The 17,892-nt window shown below is 44.1% G+C and overlaps 1 protein-coding gene across 6 annotated transcripts in view; it reads left to right on the top strand.

Moving 5' to 3' along the window:
• SPEN (spen family transcriptional repressor) overlaps positions 1 to 17,892 on the top strand; it is a 66,618-nt gene that overhangs the window by 34,699 nt on the left and 14,027 nt on the right. For 3 of the 6 annotated variants that reach the window (XM_071449364.1, XM_071449362.1, XM_071449367.1), the window contains exons 4-10: positions 7,927 to 8,087; positions 9,258 to 9,458; positions 10,212 to 10,363; positions 12,885 to 13,010; positions 13,576 to 13,689; positions 14,835 to 14,948; positions 16,495 to 16,595. In XM_071449364.1, the coding sequence (XP_071305465.1) occupies positions 7,927 to 8,087; positions 9,258 to 9,458; positions 10,212 to 10,363; positions 12,885 to 13,010; positions 13,576 to 13,689; positions 14,835 to 14,948; positions 16,495 to 16,595 (969 nt within the window). The remainder of the gene's footprint in view (positions 1 to 7,926; positions 8,088 to 9,257; positions 9,459 to 10,211; positions 10,364 to 12,884; positions 13,011 to 13,575; positions 13,690 to 14,834; positions 14,949 to 16,494; positions 16,596 to 17,892) is intronic. The other 3 variants (XM_071449366.1, XM_071449365.1, XM_071449363.1) reach the window with 2 other exon arrangements.

The raw sequence follows: 17,892 nt of genomic DNA, 5'->3' as shown, positions 1-17,892 counted from the left end.
CAGGCAGGTAACTCCAGCTGCTCCCAAATTCAACACCAAACCCATCCACATCCACCTGCCAGCATGGGGAGTGCAGGGATTGAGCAGCTTCTTCCCAGAGTGGGAAGCTGTTGTCAGTGCTGAGTCAGCTCTTGGCTCCAGAGATAGGCCAGTGTGTTTGTAACCAACACTTTTTTTCCCCCCAGGTTAATGTTTTTAATTCTTGGTGCACGAAGTTCAAGCCCAAGGACAGGGGGACGTAGGTCAAGGAGCGAGGTGACAACACCGACTGTGGGTTGGGCACAGTGTCCTCAGCCAGACAGAGATTAATATAAACATATATATTTTTAGCAATCATAATGGGTTATTTAGTTGCAGGGCAGAATTAAAAGGAGCCCAAGGCTGTCTGGAAACTCTGAGGGCTGCAGGGGAAGGTGGTTTTGGGGGTGGGAGTAGTCCATCCTTCTGAGCAACATCTCCATCTTCTCCATGATTCATTTCAGACTTTCATCAAAGATCAGGTGTCAGACATCAGGATAAAATAACTGACGTAAATATATTTATATATATTTATACATGGCCTGTCACAGAAATGCAAATGGAATGTTAATAAGCCACTCACTTGGCTTAGGATAAATATATGGTAAATAGTACCTGGAGGCTGTGTCTTCAAAAACTTGCTGGTCAGAGACTGAAATAAATACAGCAACAGTGTGTGTTAGTTGGCGATATAAAGGACATTGAGTTGTCACAGTTGTGTTGCTTTCCCATGGCCCTTAAACATCATTTAATTTCGTTTCTTTGGATTTAGGATTCCAGCCCAGCAGGAGATCATTGTAGTCTTCTCTCTGGGCGTGGTAAAGCAGAAAAAGTTAAGGGAAGGAGGATGTCCTTGTTTCATTAGTCTGCAGTATTTAATGATCTCTCTTTAGACTTGTAAATGCTGGTTTTATCTGTTGCATGCTTTTTGTGGCTGTTTCTGTTTCTGTGCAGCACTGACCTTTCCCCCCTCTCGGTGGATTGTTGTATCATAGCTGAGTGCTGTTAAATACTGCAGAGTGTGTGACATGCACAAACCAAAGTTCCTTGGGTGGCAAGTTCTCAGCGGCTTGAACGGGTGCCAAGAATGTCACAGAATCCCATCCCGGCGAGCTGTGCTCCAGAGGGCCGAGGCCGGCGTGATGGGCACAGGGTAATTACACTGAGGGAATGTTTAGGTGGCTTTCTCTGCCCTTCCTCTTATATCCATGTTTCCAGTGGAAAGCCTTGTTTGCACATGGAGGAAGGGGTTCGGGTTCTCCGTGGTTTCCCTGTGTGGGCTGAGCCCCTTCAGCGCACGCCTGCCGTTGGCAGAATGCGGTGACGCTCGTTTCCTCTTGATCTCTTCATACAAACCAACCTCAGAGGTTGGACTGGGTTTTCTGACGTCTTCAACTTCAGGTTCAACAACTCCTTTGAAGGAGGGAAAAACCCCTTGTATTTATTTCCGCAGGTGTGTGAAATGTTTTTTTTCCCATACAAATGCCCTGGTGTGGGACGTGTCATGTGTACAGAACAACTGCCTGCTGCTTGCTTGGATATTTAGGTCAGTGTTGGAATCAGCTCTGATAAGGAGTTAAGGTCGGTGTGCCCAGACCTCTGTAACTTTCATTGTGGTTATTGCTGCCCGTGGCAGGGTGTTGGAATGAGATGATCTCTAGGGTCCCCTTCTGGGATTCTTTGATTCCTGCTTGAGTGTGGCAGAACAGCCACCTGGATTGTTGGATGAACAGGGTGGTGTCAGGAGTTCTGTGGGAATGGCCTACTGCTGTCCTGTGTGATTTGATGTGTGTTTTTTACTTACATGTGTGTAGAGAACAGGGGAAATTCTGGGTAAATATCTTCTTAGGTTCATGTTATAGTTATGAGTAGGTCAGAAATACCAGTCTGTAATAGCCTTGTGCATATATTGCTCCAATGTATAATTTTCCATCCAGAAGTTGAAGTGTTTCACAGGTGAAGATCCTTTAGTCCATTGCTAGAATGGAATACAGTGCATTTTTAAAGCTTTTATTTTAAGCAGTTGCCATCAGTTTTTTGTGGGTGTTGGCTGGCAGTAATCAGGTCTTTTTAATTCTTTTTATTCCCAAATAACACACCAGTACATTCAGGAAAGTTGGAACAATTTTCTCGTGCTGTTTTCCCAAGTTGAGGAAATCTAACCAGCAGGTTTTTTTTTTTTTTTTCTTCCAAAGCCTATAAAGTATCCCAAGGATTTGTGTCTTCTGGATAGAGCTGATCATACAACACTGTCACTGCCAGTGTTCTGTGCATGGAGATCATCTGTGGTGACTTAACTTGGATCTGGGAAGGGAGGGACAGGGAGAAAACCCGAGGGTTCCTGTTCTTCCGTTCAGGGATGACTGTATGTTAACTTTGGATTTCCTGACCCGGCTTGGGAATCTGCTGCTGACATCAGCCGTGAGAATAACCCTCCGTCAGCAGGGATGGAGCCTGTCCTCAGTAGATCTTTCTAGGAGATAATCTGCACTCAGAGATTATTCTGACAGGGTGTTGAGTCGAGCTGAGCCAGGCAGAATTCCTGATTTCAAGTTAATTTTGGCAGGGAAAAAGTGATCATTCTGCATATTTTCTGTAAAAATAAAAAATCCTGGATGCTTCGCCAGGTCTGGTGAAACAGTTTTTGAAGTCAGCTATAAAAATTTTTTTAAGTATTAATTTTTACATTTTTCACAGCTGAAGTTAGGCATGAAAAATGCAAAGGTTTTAAACTGGTTTTAGGTGGCTTTGTTTTTAACTTGCTCCAGCTATAGAGGTTGGAATCATGGAATGACAGAATCCTGGAATGGTTTGGGTTGGAAGGCACCTTAAAACCCATCTCATTCCACCCCTGCCTCAGGTTACTCCAAGCCCTGTCCCACCTGGCCTTGGACACTTCCAGGGACTGGGCAGTCACAGCTTTCACAGCTTTTCTGGGCAACAGCAGGTTGGTTTTGTTTTGCTTTTTTAAACCTGCATTGGCAGCTCAGCGCCCGCGGATGTTAAAGCTTCCCTGTGCTTTATCCTCCACGGCGGCTGCCGTGTTTCCAGCCGTGTTTCCAGCCGTGTTTCCAGCCGTGTTTCCAGCCATGTTTCCAGCCGTGTTTCCAGCTTTGTTTCCCGCCTGCTGCTCGTGGGGAGCCCCCAGCCTGCAGCTGACTCACCGCTCTCAAATAAATCAACGGGCAGAAATGACAATTGTGCCACATTTTAAAATTGCAGGAGGGTGCAGGGCAGGTTGTGAGATCCCTTGATTCAGCGCCGCTGCCATTGAGGGGAAGCAGCAGGTCTCTGTTCCAAGCAGGGGCTTGGAGCCTCTCTTTTATCTCCTTTTGTGGGAACAAAGGACAGCTGGCTTTGTATTCTCCGCTCGGTGCTTTCATTTCTCACTCGTAAACCCAGCGTAACTTCATCGCCACTAGGCCTGCAAAGTGGAATTGCCTGAAAATGAGAAATTTCTCTGGAAATGAGGAGTGGTTTGTGGGATTCCAGGGTTTGAAATGTCATCTTTGCATTTAGAACTGAGCAAAGGAAAATTCTGTGCGCTAAATGAGCTGCAATGTACTGAGACCAGGAATGGGGCCCCACCATCCTTGTGGGTCCCTTCCAACACAGGATATTCCATGAAACCAGATGTATTTGAATTTGAATCTCATGGCTGGATTATTACATGTTGAGTCTTTGAGAATCAGCCCATGTGGATAAAATTTAAATTGGATTATGAACAAGTTTAATCTTGATTAATGGAAAATAGATACATAGATAAATATTGTAAGTTATTAATAGATTTTATCATGATTTATGAAAAATGGACACATAAATAGTGTGAGTAAGAGCACACTTCCTTATAGGTAATCATGGAATGCCAATAAGTGTTTTAAAAGGGCTTGTAAACTACACCTGTAGTAAAGTGCATGTAGATTTCATTCCATCCACTCTTTTGTCAGTGGTATTTTATATTCTACTTGAAAGGCATGTAATTCAACAGATCTGGATTTAGTTTTTATAACTTTACAGCATGAAAATCACAAGCTAATATTGAGGTGGACTAGAAAAGTAAATCTCCACATTCTTGTGTTTGTAGACTTTTTATGTCAAGTGACATTAATTCTGGATAAACAACTCATATTGCATTTTCTCCAGTGATTAAAATCAGAAAAAATCAATGCACTGCTTATTTTATGTCCACCTCTTGTTTAATTAAGAACAATCTCTCTTATTGCTCAATTTTCCCATCTGATTTTGCCGACAAGAAAATACAAAAATAATTTTTCTTCAATGCTGTGATACCGTGGAGCGAAACTGATTTTAGAAGTGTCAGGGCTGGACAAAAGAGCATCTGAGCTGCTGGTTAAGTGCTCCGACTGTTCCCGGTGGTGCCGCGTTCCGGGAGCGGCGTTGGTTCCCAGCTCCCTCGCGGCGCCGCGCGTGTGTTGTGACAGCTCTGGAGATTAGTTCCTCGGCGTGCTGGCATTCTGCTCTGCTGACTTCACAGCGATGTGGAAGAGCAGGTTCTCCCGTGTTGGGAAAAGGCTGAGTGCCAGAGCACGCTCTGGCTTCTGGAAAAAATCACCCCGGCTTTAATGCTGCTAGCGGAAGCCCAAAATGAAGTTTCAGAGCTATTTTTGTGCCATTTTTGACCTGCCCCAAAACCTATTGATGCTTGGAATACTTTTAAGGAGGAGATTATCAGAGTTGTTGTTTTATCCTGTTATGTTCCAGTGTTAAAATTTCCCTAGCTCATTCTAAAAGCTTTATGAACCCACTTTTGCCAGAAGAATTTTTAATAACTTATTTTCTGCGTTGGCAACGGGTGGTTGTTTTCAAAATTACTCACAGGGAAAAGCAAAGCCATATTCTCATTTTAATATTCTGGGAACTTGTCCTTGAGCAGCTTTCAGGCTTCAGATCTGTATATTTTTAAAGCTGAAAAAGAGTTGTATTTTGCTGCTCAAGACTCCACATAATTCCCTGTCAGATGCTTTATTTTGATTGTGCTGTGAGCTATAACTGGGTGACACAGCAGCTATAATTAACTCTTCCATCATTCTCCCATTCACAGAACATCAAACCTTTGACTTACTTTTGAATTATTATATCCATGTTTCTTCAATTGGAAAAGTGATGGGGATTTCCCTAAAGAAAGGAGGGATTGTTCTTGCAATAATTTTTTTTCTTGTCTAAAAATAGTCAGGAAATAATGACTTTTTTTTTTTTTCTGGAATGTCTCAGAAAGCCTTGCTTTGCTAAGGGACACATATCCTTAAAACTCCCTGGAGAAATGGAAGTTACCAGTATGATCCTTGTTTCCCAAAGTTGCACAGAATTCAGGCTCCTTTGTAGAATTTATCACCCTGTTGCACTGCTTTGTCATCACTTGGATATCTAATGGTATTATCCCAAGATAATATTTTTTCTCTAGTGGAATGCTGTGATTTTAACAGTATGCTCCATATTTTTAATATCCTCATTAAAAAAACCCCAAACTGTAAAAATAGCCTGTCTCCATTCTAAAGCACTGCTCAAATCAAGCCTCTTGCTCGAGAGATACAATCTCAGCACACTGGAATTCTAAGGGCTTCAGGATCATCAAGATGTGAGAAGGGAAAGTGGAAATGGGCACAGGGCAGAGGGTTTTACAGCCCTGAAGTCCTATTTTTGCCTTTCCCAGGGGCTGCTGAAGCACATGGAGCTGCTGTCAGCTTGGGAATTATTTTCAGTTTCTCCCCACACACATTCTCTGCCCTATATTTGTGTTTAAAGAAGTTTCTCTATTCTTTGTCAGTTTATTTCCCAGTAGCAGGCGATGGCTGATGTTACTCCTGGAGAACACTGAGGGCCTGTTCATGTGGCATTGGGTTTGTTTTTCTCCCAAAATGCTGTAGAGAAGAACTTCATTTTGGTGATTTAGTGGAATGGCAGAGGGAATGGAATAAAGATGAGGAAGAAATGCTCCACTCTTCACTTTCAGTGATGAAATAGTTCATTAATGAAGAGGGCACAAAAGGAGGGTGTACAGATGAGACAGAAATAAAGGCAGTTTACCAATTTAGCAGAAAAATGAGGCTGTGAAGGGATATCTTGATGGTGGGAGATTCGTTGCTGGAAAGCACAAGGGACCGTAGCTGGGAAGGGAAATGTTATTTATTATCCATGAAGTGAGAGGTTGGGTGGTGCAGGGCAGCTGCCCTGGGCAAGAGCAGGGCAGGGGGAAGGGCTCAGTTTTTCACTCCATTCCTGACATGGCTTTATTTTCACTCCTCTCCCAAAGTGATGCTGAACTTCCTCCTCCGGGGCTGGAGGAGTAGGAGGAGAATGTGTGGGAAAGGCACCAACGTGTGAAGTGGCTGGATGGGATGGGAGGGTTGTAATGAGAGGGTGAGACCAGCAGCAGTTTCTCATGTTTATTATTACTTCTGCATTTTTGACCCTTTTTGTTGTGTTTTATTTTGGTCTGGCCTGTTTTTATATCCTTCTGGATTGTTTGTAAGTATTTTGGGACAGAGATTGTCTTCCCTTCTGCGCCTCCAAATATAATGGGGACAGAGCCCAAGGGCTTTTGGGAATGTGCCACGGTGCTTGTTACACCAAGATGTTCAGAAAGAAAACCAGGTTTTTTTGAACGTTTGAAGAAAAACACCCACAAAAAAAGCAGTAAAAGAGCTCACAAAATCAAATCTTGGAAATTACTAGAAGCCTGAAATGGTTTCCCTGAGAAAAGAAATGGAAAAGTTAAGTGGTTTAATGGCAAGAAGGTTTGTAAGAAGGGTATGAAATATTTAAGATAAGAAAAAGATAAACTTGCGTATCGTTTTTCTAATACGATGTGGAGAGGAATATAAAAATTCAATCAAGCAGCAAATTTCAGACTGACAGGGTTATTTTAGTACGTGGCACATCTCCCCCCCTCCAGCCTCCGAGTTAAAATTCCAGCAGAATTTTTTCGAAGGCTGCTCGTGTAATGGAGAATGAAAGTCTCCGGGGTTATGTCAGACAAAATTATTTTTAGCGCTGTTCTGAGCCCTCGTGCCTCGGGGAAGAAATGAGCCACTGAAGCAGGATGACGTGTCCCCACTGGGCAAGCTTTAATAACATTATATTCTCTGTATTTCTGCCTCTCCTCGAAGCATCGAATGATCCCGAGTCTGTGGGTTAGATTGACTCCCTCTGTGATCTAATATGCAAATCCTCTTCCGCTGTAATTATTGTTTATAAAAGGTGTTCTTGGGTCTGAATTCTTCATGTCTGGAGTTGGAGATTGAGGCTGAGCCTGGACATAGTGTTTGCTGGTTCATAGAGAATCCTAGAGTGATTTGAGCTGGAAGAGATCTTAGAGATCAACTTGTTTCACCCTGGCCGTGGGCTGGGACAGGGACATGGACATCCCCACCCATCCAGGTTGTTCCCAAGCAGTTGACCAAAATGCTTGCCATGATTTTCACACGTGATCTCTTTGGAGTACAGATCTTTTCAGGGAAGATGCCTGAGAGCACAATAATACTTCTTTCCTGTACATGAGAGTGCTGGGAGGGGTTTTGAGGCATTGTCAGACCTGTGCATCCTCCCTGTATTTCTCCACTCTTCCTACACAGCTCCTGAGCTGGTCCAACATTGCATTACACTTAATTAAATCTCCACCATTGTCAGGGTGGGTAACAGGATCTCCCTGACATTTTACCCACATTCCACATCCCCGTCTGTCTCCTCTGGGGGCTTTGGAGGGGGATATTGGTAGGAAGACACTTAAATCTGTGTGAATAGCGGGCGGCAGCACAGAAACAGAACCGGGCACAAAAGGGAGGAAGACCTGTGGATGAGCAGAAACTCTGGAATTTTGCTTTTTTAATAAGATAACCATTTCCTGGGTGACTGTGCACTCACCTGTGCTTCCCTCCATGCCATTCCCAGCAGTGACTCCAGCAGCAGCTCGAGCGACGAGTCCCCGGCGCGCTCGGTGCAGTCGACGGCCGTGCCCGCGCCCGCGTCCCAGCTGCTCCCATCGCTGGAGAAGGATGAGCCCAGGAAGAGTTTTGGGATCAAGGTGCAAAATCTTCCAGTGCGCTCAACAGGTGAATTCACTCGGGAAAGGGGAGCAGGAAAAGGGGATGGGATGGGACCGGTAGGATAACCTGAACTGAGTCTTTGACGCACGGCAGCCACGTGCCGCCTCTGAGGATGGGATTCTCTCCCTGCTTCTGCCTCCCTTCTTGTGTGACAGTGGGAAAATTGCTTAATTAGTGACCATCTGTGAGAAACCTGCTGGTCCCATCTCCAAATACTGGGCATTTCCAGCTCCTGGAACTGGTGCTTCCAACAGTAATGTGGACTTTCCCAGGGAAAAAACTGACACATCCCCATTTTTAACTTAAAACTGATTGGTTTATCTCACCCTGCTTCAATTTATTTTTTAATCCAAAAAGGCAAGGGTTTTCTGTTGCAGTTTGAGTGCTTTAAAACACCCCTGAGCATATTTGTAAAGGCAATGCATGTTGCATGGAAAATAACCCAGGAAACCAAGTGCTGAGGAGCGCCCATGATTGCTCCCTGTTCCCTGGGCTTAGCACAGGAGAGATCCCACAGGAAAAACCAGCATGGCATCAGTTGTGAAACAGTTTTAACAGAATTCATGGATGCAGAAGCACTGGCTGAGCTAAAATAATATCTGTTAATCTTGTGAGCAGAGTACCTCACGTGTTGGTATCTTCCTATAGATTTAATGCCTGTCATATTCCTTGAAAGGACACGAAGCTGAGGTCAATATCCCACAAATCTCAGACAGATTGTGTGGGGCTGAGTCAGATTCTGCAAAATCTGATGAATCTGCCTGGTTATATTTCTGAATTGACTGAACTGAACGCTGTGTGACTCCAGCCTCCACTCCAGACAGCTCATCCCAGCTATGCACAGTATTCCTGTGGGATTTTTAATAGAGTATCCCTGTTATTTCTTCTTTGCCTGGAGCTGGGTGTCTCTTACAAGCAAAAACCATCCCCCGCCAGCTTTAGCCATGTAAAGCCATGTCTGTAGTTTCTTGGGTTTAAAAGAGAAAGATCAGCAAGAAACTTTGGACACTGTCAAAATTAACATCCCAAATTGAAAAGGGCAGTCGTGTGAGCACAGAGTTAAGTGGGATGAAGTCATATTTCAGAAGACAGTCAGAGTTCTTAATGTATTTTATGGTGCTGCTGAGCTGGTAGAAGTGACATTTCTGCAGTATTAATGTTTCTTTGTTGGTTTAGATACAAGCCTTAAAGATGGACTTTTCCACGAATTCAAGAAGTACGGGAAGGTGACGTCGGTGCAGATCCACGGCGCGTCCGAGGAGCGCTATGGGCTCGTGTTCTTCCGGCAGCAGGAGGACCAGGAGAAAGCACTGAATGCCTCCAAAGGAAAGCTCTTCTTTGGCATGCAGATTGAAGTCACAGCCTGGATAGGACCAGGTAAGGTCCATGCCCTTCTCCCATGGGACTCTGGGTGTGTTTAGGAGCTGTTGTAAAGAGGCTGAATAGAAGTAGGAAGCATACTTAAAGAAACTGGGGAGAATGCCACGATAAACTCTGGAGCAAAAAGCGTGGATGCTCTTGGATCAAACAGCCAGAGAGAAGGAAAACTGCCATCCTCCCAAACAGTGGGATCTGCTGCAAGGAACGATCTCATCTGCCATGTCTCAGTGGAGCAGCTGCCAGTGGGTGGTGTGAGCACAGCACTGAGTCCTCCCAGCCTCGTTTCGTCTCCTTTTAATTAAAACAGCCAATGAGTGCTGCCTTTTGAGGCTGTGGCAGCACAGCCCACGTGACCAACCAGTGAGAGCTGCAGCCCTGAGCACGTGGTGAAGTTCTCAGACTGCACTTCAATGGCTTCTTTAAAAATTGATTCCTGAAAACAAACTCCTGCCACGTGCTCTTCCCCAAGCACAGGGAAGCCTTACTGGAATTCATGCACTCGAGCATTGATACTTGGTAAATTTCCAGAGAAGCAGTTGAAAGGTGCAGCTCCCTTTCACCTGAGGATGCTCAGATTCCTCCATGGAATGTAAAGATTCTCAATCCCACATAAATAACAAGTCATGGGTGCAGTACTGGGTGTTTTTCTCAAAGACAGTGGTTACCCTTGTTCAGATCAAGGAGGCCTGAATAAACCAACATGATCCAAATCTCCGGTCATTACAAATTTCCTGCTCTCTTTTATCCTAGAAACCGAAAGCGAGAATGAATTTCGTCCTTTGGATGAAAGGATAGATGAATTTCACCCAAAGGCAACGAGGACTCTGTTCATTGGCAACCTGGAGAAAACAACCACCTACCACGACCTTCGCAACATCTTCCAGCGCTTTGGGGGAATAGTGGTACGTGAATGGTGTCCTGTGTGGGGTGGCACTGCCCCCCTTTCTGTGCAGACCTGTGAAATGCTCTGAGTGCTGCTAAATCTGTCAACGACAAATAATTCAGTCTTTCTGTCATAATCTGAGTCACTCATCTTGCTGGAATATACCTGAAAGCTTTTCTTTGTGTTCAGAGTTCAGCATACAAATGTTGAGGGGTAGCTTAGCAGGAAAAAGAGTTCTAGGAGTATTTACAACAAATGTTTACAACAAATGTCTCTCCTGCTGTTTTCTCCTGGTAATTGTCTCCTGGTAGTTCCAAAGCTGACTGGGTATTTGGGATGTGAATGTGCCAGGTGATGTTCTCATGTTGACTCCTACAACTGTGTGAATCTGAGTTTCCTGTTGATTCCTGGAACCAAGGGGCTTGGTCAGTGTGCGTGGAAGCAGCCCCGTGCCCAGGCAGAAGGGACTGGAGCAGAGGGATCAGTGATGGCACGTGAGGGATTTGGGTTTTCAGCTGAGGAGGAGTATCCAGATGAGGTAGAGCAGCCCCCTTGTCTCTGCTCATGACTTTCTATCAATTCCCATCAATGTTATATTTAAGGGAAATTTTCCATAAACGTTTTGCAACTGTCCTGCTTAATTAATTTTCACATGGGCATGGAGTGACAGGACAAGCCTTAAGCTGAAGGAAGGCAGAGTTAGGCAGGATATTGGGAAGGAATTCTTCCCCAGGAAGGTGGGGAGGCCCTGGCACAGGGTGCCCAGAGCAGCTGGGGCTGTCTCATTCCTAGAGGTGTCCAAGGCCAGGCTGGAGGGGGCTTGGAGCAGCCTGGGACAGTGGAAGGTGTCCCTGCCCATGGCAGGGGGTAGAACTGGATGAGCTGTAAGGACCCTTCCAACCCCAGCCATTCTGGGATTCATTCTGTGATTCCTGTTGAGTCTGGGCTTCAAACAGTTTGTGTTCTCCCTGTCAGCTGTGGGTGCTTGTGAATGTGCTGTGCCTCCTTCACTCTGCTCTGACATGTCTATTGCAGCTGAGGAATCAGTCACACATTCCAGGAGCCCCATCCCTTTTACTCCCCAAAAGAGGAGGAGGTTGTTTCCATGTACAATGTGAACAAATATAAAATCCCCATTTTATGATGTCTGGCAGCCCTTGTGTATGCAGACTCTGCTGTATCCTTGACATCAGTAGTGATTTATGAATTTGTGCCATGTCTGTGGCTTGAACCCTTTTCCAGTGTTAGAGCAGCAGAGCTCTCCTGATAAAGATGCTTATCAGTGCTAGTGTAAATTGGCTTTTGTGTGCCGTGGTGCTCCCTGTCAGCATTATTAATGGCTCAGAATTGGGAGGCAGCGCTGCCTCGCTGTTTCCAGGAAAACTTGCAAGCTCAGGTGCAGGAAGGACCAGCTTTATAACCTTTCTGAGGGGTAATGAGCACAATAATGATACTTTATTTGCCTGTCACAAGGAATTGCTTGCCCAGGGTGAGTGGTCAAGTATAATTTGCCGTGGTTGCAGTTGTGCTACTTCAGACACTTGGAAATGTAGTTTTCTATTAATATTTCACTTAAATCATTAGGCCAGGGCTGTAGGAGTCTAACAGTTGTGTAAATGTCCCTGTTTACTTCTGTTTTCCCAGATAAAGAGCTCTTGGGTGAGACCGTGTCAAACTGCTGCCTTGTCCCTAAATTTATTAACCATGAAATTAGCCTGTCCTGAATGTTGGAACATTTGTGCTTAGATCCATATGTGGCTCACAAAGGCAGCTCCTGCTATTCCAACAAATAAAGCCAAACCCTCCACCTCCTATTTTCAGCTTGGAATGAATCATAGTATCATGAGTTTGTTCAGAGGCTTTGGGTACATTTCCAGTGCTAGTGCTGAGCTTGTTTGTTAACCAAATGTCAGCTCCTGGCTTGCTGGGCTTTTTTAAATCGATTAAAATCAGCCTTTATTTGGCTTTGTGAGCCTCTGGCTGTACTTGTGAATGGGCCCATGGTGGCTTGGTTTTAAAGAGCAACAGCAACCGAAGTTGAGACTCTTTTTGCCTTTGCCATGAGTCAGACTGGTTCAAGAGATGAGTCCAGCATCACTTTGTGTTTCTAGGAACAGGATGGATCATGATTATTTGGAAAAGAAGCCCAGCTTGGCTCAGAGATGAGGGTCGGGGCAGGTTGTTTTCTCATGAGCCTTTGTGAGAGAAAATTAATCTGTATTTCTTTGATCCTGAATTGTCTCTTCTTGATATAGTATTAACAGCCTAAAGCTGGTGTTTGTTGATCAGGTCAGGCTTAGTTCTGCAGGCTTGGATTTTAAATCTGCGGGATAAAGAGCTTTCCCTGCTCAGTAAGGATTTGGTTTTGAGATGCAGCAGAACAGCAAAGTTTTAACTGTCTACTATTGTTTAAATCCTCCCTCTGAAGAAAATATTAATTAAAGAGCTTGCTGTGCCACGTGCCCCTGAAAAAAAAACAAGTCCTCTTAGATGGGATTGACTGCTGACTGTGGGCTGTTGTGTTTTGTGCTTGTCCCCAGGACATCGACATTAAGAAGGTGAACGGTGTCCCTCAGTACGCGTTCCTGCAGTACTGCGACATCGCCAGCGTCTGCAAAGCCATTAAGAAGATGGATGGGGAATATCTTGGAAATAACCGGCTCAAGGTAAAGAAATCCTCCCCTGGACTGTATCCTTCTTGTGTCTCCCACTGCTGCATCGGGGGATGTTTTGCAGCGAGGTAGTTTATGGAAGTAAGATGGTTTTTAATGCAAGATCATATCAGAGTGTGATGGTTTCAACCACCACCTGATTGGGATTAATCAGCATTTTTGTTGGCTCTGTGCACATGCAATCCTGGGGTTGAGCACTCAGAAACTGACGTTCCCTGGCCTGGAAGGACCACATCTGGCAGGGCTGTGCTGGGAATCCATCCCCCTCCCCATGGCAAACGGGGCCTGTCAGGCCCCAGAGCTGTCAACCTGTCACTTCTCAGACATTCAAACTGTAGAAGAACCCAATGTTGTCAAACACTCTATTTGTTTAAACAAGCAGAATTATTTTCATTAATTGCTCTTTGATTTTTGTTTTGCACCTGCACCAGATGCTAATTTTAGAAAACCCATACAAACAACAGCTTTCTCCAGATAAGTCTTTCATCAGGCAGGCTCTGATCAGTGAGTTTAACCCTTGTGCACTGTACTGATGGAAGTTTTGCCCTTTTGTGTCCAGCTGGGTTTTGGGAAGAGCATGCCTACAAACTGCGTGTGGTTAGATGGGCTTTCCACAAACGTTACGGATCAGTATCTGACCCGACATTTCTGCCGATACGGGCCTGTGGTGAAGGTAGGTGGGAGGCTTTGGCATGTGCTTCCGAGTCGTTACTGTCTTCCTTTCTTCCCATCCTGTCCTTTCAACCCCACTGTCCAGGGCTTTATAGCTCAGGTAGAAAAAATTCTCTCTGGGGTGGAATTTGGCTGACAGGGCTCTGTCAACATAGACAGCAACCAAAAAGAAGTGTTTTGAGTGAGCCGAGATGTTTAGTATTGGAAACCATTTGTTGCTCTTGTGCAGTACAGTCTCTCCCCAGCAAAATTTTTTAAATGTTAGTTGGAAGAACAGCAGTCTAATTACGTAATTACTCATACTTGCTAATTACATAATTAGACATAACTATGGTTTTTTTCATCAGACCGAGAAAAAAAAAAGACTTTTTAAAAGCAGTCAGGACAATCACGGTGCCAAAAGTACATGGAAGAAGAGAGAAAGTCAATAATGGTGCAACACACCCCTGTCACACAGCGGGAGCCTCTCCCATGCAAGTGATTTATCACGTGCTAAACTTCAGTGTGGGAGTTGTCCTGTGTGTTTTTATTGGACATGGATGTGCTTAAAATTAAGCAACGTGTGTAAATCTTTGCAGGATCAGGTTCTGGCCTCCCCAAAGGATTTTTGTGGGTTTGTGTTGCAGCTTTGACATTCTTTATTGTAGCTGTTGTTGCTTGAATAATACATTTATGCTGCTAAAGGAAGGCAGTATTTGGAAATTGGGTGTTTAACAAGTGGTGAGTGGTACTGCAGACTGATAACAAAAGCTGGTTCCACTTTGGGATTAAATGTTTCCTTTACCTTTTTTCCCCCCTAAAACACATTGGAAATTTAAAAAAAACCACACACACAAAAAAAACCCTTAACAAAGAAATTATACAAAACTCAGACAACAAAGAAAAAATATTCAAAGTAAAATACAGAAAAACAAAATAAAGGCATAATATACCTCAAGCCACAATATCCACAATTCAAAGCAGTCCCGTGTCCTTTTATTGTCTCTTCATTCCAATATGCCTCATCAGAAAAGTCTGGAAATTCACTTTGCTAAAAATTATTTCCTTCCTGGTATCCTCATGACTTAGGATTTTGTTGGGACTGACATTAAGTCCTGTGGATGAGGCTCTTATTTGGTTTTTGTTTTGTTTTTTTGTTTTTTACAGGTGGTGTTTGACCGCTTAAAAGGCATGGCCCTGGTTCTCTACAATGAGATTGAATATGCACAAGCAGCTGTAAAAGAGACCAAGGGGAGGAAAATCGGTGGGAATAAAATTAAGGTGTGCAGAATGACCTCCAAACCAAAGCAAAACAGGCAAAAAAAGAGGAAAAAATTGTGTTTAGGCCTTCCCCCTTAAATGCTGGCGGTGCAGACTGCCATGCTCAAGGAATACTTGGCAGGACACACATGTCCCACATATCAAAGGCTTAAATTATATTTTTATGCTCGGCTTATCAAGATGTCAGGGAATCCTGAACTGTTACTTTTAAAGCCTTTTCCAGTATTCTGCTGTTTGTTTCGCTGAACTTGTCTCTCTGAGCTCCTGAGTGTTGGTGTCCGTGTCACTGCCTCGTTTACCCCAATCCAAGGCACACTTTTGTCTGTTTTTGTGTTAAAAAAAGGAGATCTGAAGGTGTGAGTTCCTCCAGGAAAGCACATGGCTGCATCCAGCTGCCCCATGGCTGATGTCCAGGCTCTGGGGTACACTAACCTCAACATGCAGTCATGGAATCATGGAATGGTTTGGGTTGGAAAAGACCTTAAAGATCACCTTGTCCTTCCTTGCAACACATTTTAAACAACAATTGAAAACACTGCTTTAAAAAACACACAGAAAATACTTTTCTTCCTGGAGCAACACTTAACATGTAGAGGGATATCTTGGATTTGGGTGAATGTGGTGATGCCTGTTCTGACTGTCCCATCAGTCCCACTAACTGGGGATGTGAGGTGTCAGCCAACCCTTTGAATTATCTTCCTCCTCCTCCTCCTTTCTCCTCTCCTAAAGAGTGGGCAGTGATGTCAGGCATGGTCTCAGCAGCTTCCCACCTCACCCAGGGCTGGGAGTTGGCTATTCTGTAGTTTCTGAGCATGGTTTTGGGTATCAATCACTTTCCAGTGCAGGAAAGCGTTTGGTCCCTTAAAACTTTCACAATTTGTGTGGATCTTGTTGCTTAATGACTTTGGAATAAGCAACACCCCCAATGTGGGCCTGTGCTCCATTGCTGTGGTTACACACAGGACTGGGCTGATTCAAAAAAATAACAGGAACTAGAATGTTAGAAATATTCTGTTATGTGGCGTACACATCATGAAATCTGTTCTAATACTTAATTTTTTTTCACTATGCCATTAGCTTCTGAGCACTAAAAACACCAATTCCTAGAGCAGCTGGAATAGGAAGCTGCAGTTCAGGAGCCTTGGTTCTTTCCCTGCTCTATAACCCCAGGCAAACACCATGGAGTCCAGAATGGATTTGTAATCCTGACCCTCTGTAGCACTGCCCCGAGATAAAAGGGACTTTGGAACTGTCCTGGCATTAAAAACATCAATAGCACGATAATAATGTGTATTTTTCCTGCTGCTTTGCCCAACAGAAGCCTCTGGGATGGCAGCTTACAACAACACAGTAAGGAGGTAGTTACACAGCTCCTGAGAAGCATCTTTATTCCTGGGGATGTGCAGGGCCAGAATTGGGAAGAGTTTGACATTTTTTATTAAATTTTACCCCATTTTCAGTTCTGCTCCCACCTTCAGCAGACAGGGAAATGTTGGCAGAGGGAGATGTTTCTGTGACTGAATCTGATTTCCCCTTTCTTTTTCAGGTGGACTTTGCTAATCGGGAGAGTCAGTTGGCATTTTATCATTCCATGGAGAAAACGGGTCAAGATATCAGAGACTTCTATGAAATGCTTGCAGAAAGAAGGCATGTATCAGTATTTTCATTCCATTTTTTGTTTTCCAGCATCACCTTACACAATCCTTTCACTATCATTGTCCTCCACATCATACAATCAAACTTTCTTCAGGCCATAATTCTTAAAAAAGTTTTTTTTTCTTCTCAACTTAATCCTTATTTTTTAAGTTTTATTAAAAACACTTCTGCATTTTAGTTTTTTCTTTTTGCCTCTTCACTATTTTTAAAATTAAATTTAGGTGATCAGACTTAAGCTGTGCAGATTAGAGCAGGCAAGCTCTCACACATCCGAGGCGTAGCCAGTTAGTGGAATTCCTGCTGAGGTGGAGGTTTCAGTTGTCTGCATGAGCCATATTTAAGTATCCTGTTTCTCTGGTGGGTCACCAGGACGCAGTTGGGAGTCATTCATCATGGCTTAGGAATGCAAAGAGCAGCTTATCTGTAACAGAGAAATGTGTGTGTTGGTGGATGTACATAAAGTCTGATAAACTGCTGCTCAGCCCTTGAGGAGAGAGTAAAATCTGATCTTCCAGCTCCCTCTTTCCAACAGTTTTTTTGTAACTTGATAAAATAATACATTTTGAGTAAGGATGCATTTTTATTTTGAATAAAGCTGTGTCCTGTGTGGCTGCTCCTTGGCAGCAGCTGGCACCACATGCTGCACAGCCACTTATTTGTCCCTGAAGACCTGGCACAGAAACACTCCACATTTTGGGCTTTTTTTACCTTCACTGACTGAAAAAACACCCATGTTTTATTCCCTCCAGAGCCTGGCTCATGGTTAGGGCTCTGCCTGCCCAGGAGTCAGCACAGCATGATGCTGGGTGTACTTGGGAGCTGGATAAACCCAACAGTTCCTTGCAGCAAAACAGATTGCTCTGACAATGCAAAATGAGCAGATTTAAAAGCGAGCAGAGTTTGGAAATTGGTGATGAGAATTTGCATAATGGAAATACAAGTGTGCCTTCCCCAGGTCTTGCTAGATGTTGTGATGTGCCAGCAACAAGCATTTCCTCACAACTGTGCTGGATTCGGGCAAGAGAAGGGCATTTTTGGATGTTTTTTAGCACATGGGACTCAGGTGGACTTGTCTTTGCCATGGAATAATCCTGTTTTTTCCTTCTCTGTCACTCTGTGCTCACACAGTCATTAGGAGATCCATAGGGATAATGGATCATGGAGCAGTGGAGCGAGCTCTGTAATTCTGCAGCTTCTGGTGCCCCTCCAAGCTCCTCCTTGCAGATGTGCTGAGATCTGCACAAACCACCTTCTCTTGAGGTTGTAGTTGGAGCCAGTCTAAATAGGA

Source organism: Agelaius tricolor, unplaced genomic scaffold, assembly GCF_023055355.1.
Source record: "Agelaius tricolor isolate 1412-34295 unplaced genomic scaffold, bAgeTri1.0.p SCAF_28, whole genome shotgun sequence".
NCBI lineage: Eukaryota > Metazoa > Chordata > Aves > Passeriformes > Icteridae > Agelaius > Agelaius tricolor.
Note: the sequence above shows the minus strand (reverse complement) of the source record. Positions and strands in the feature narration are given on the sequence as shown.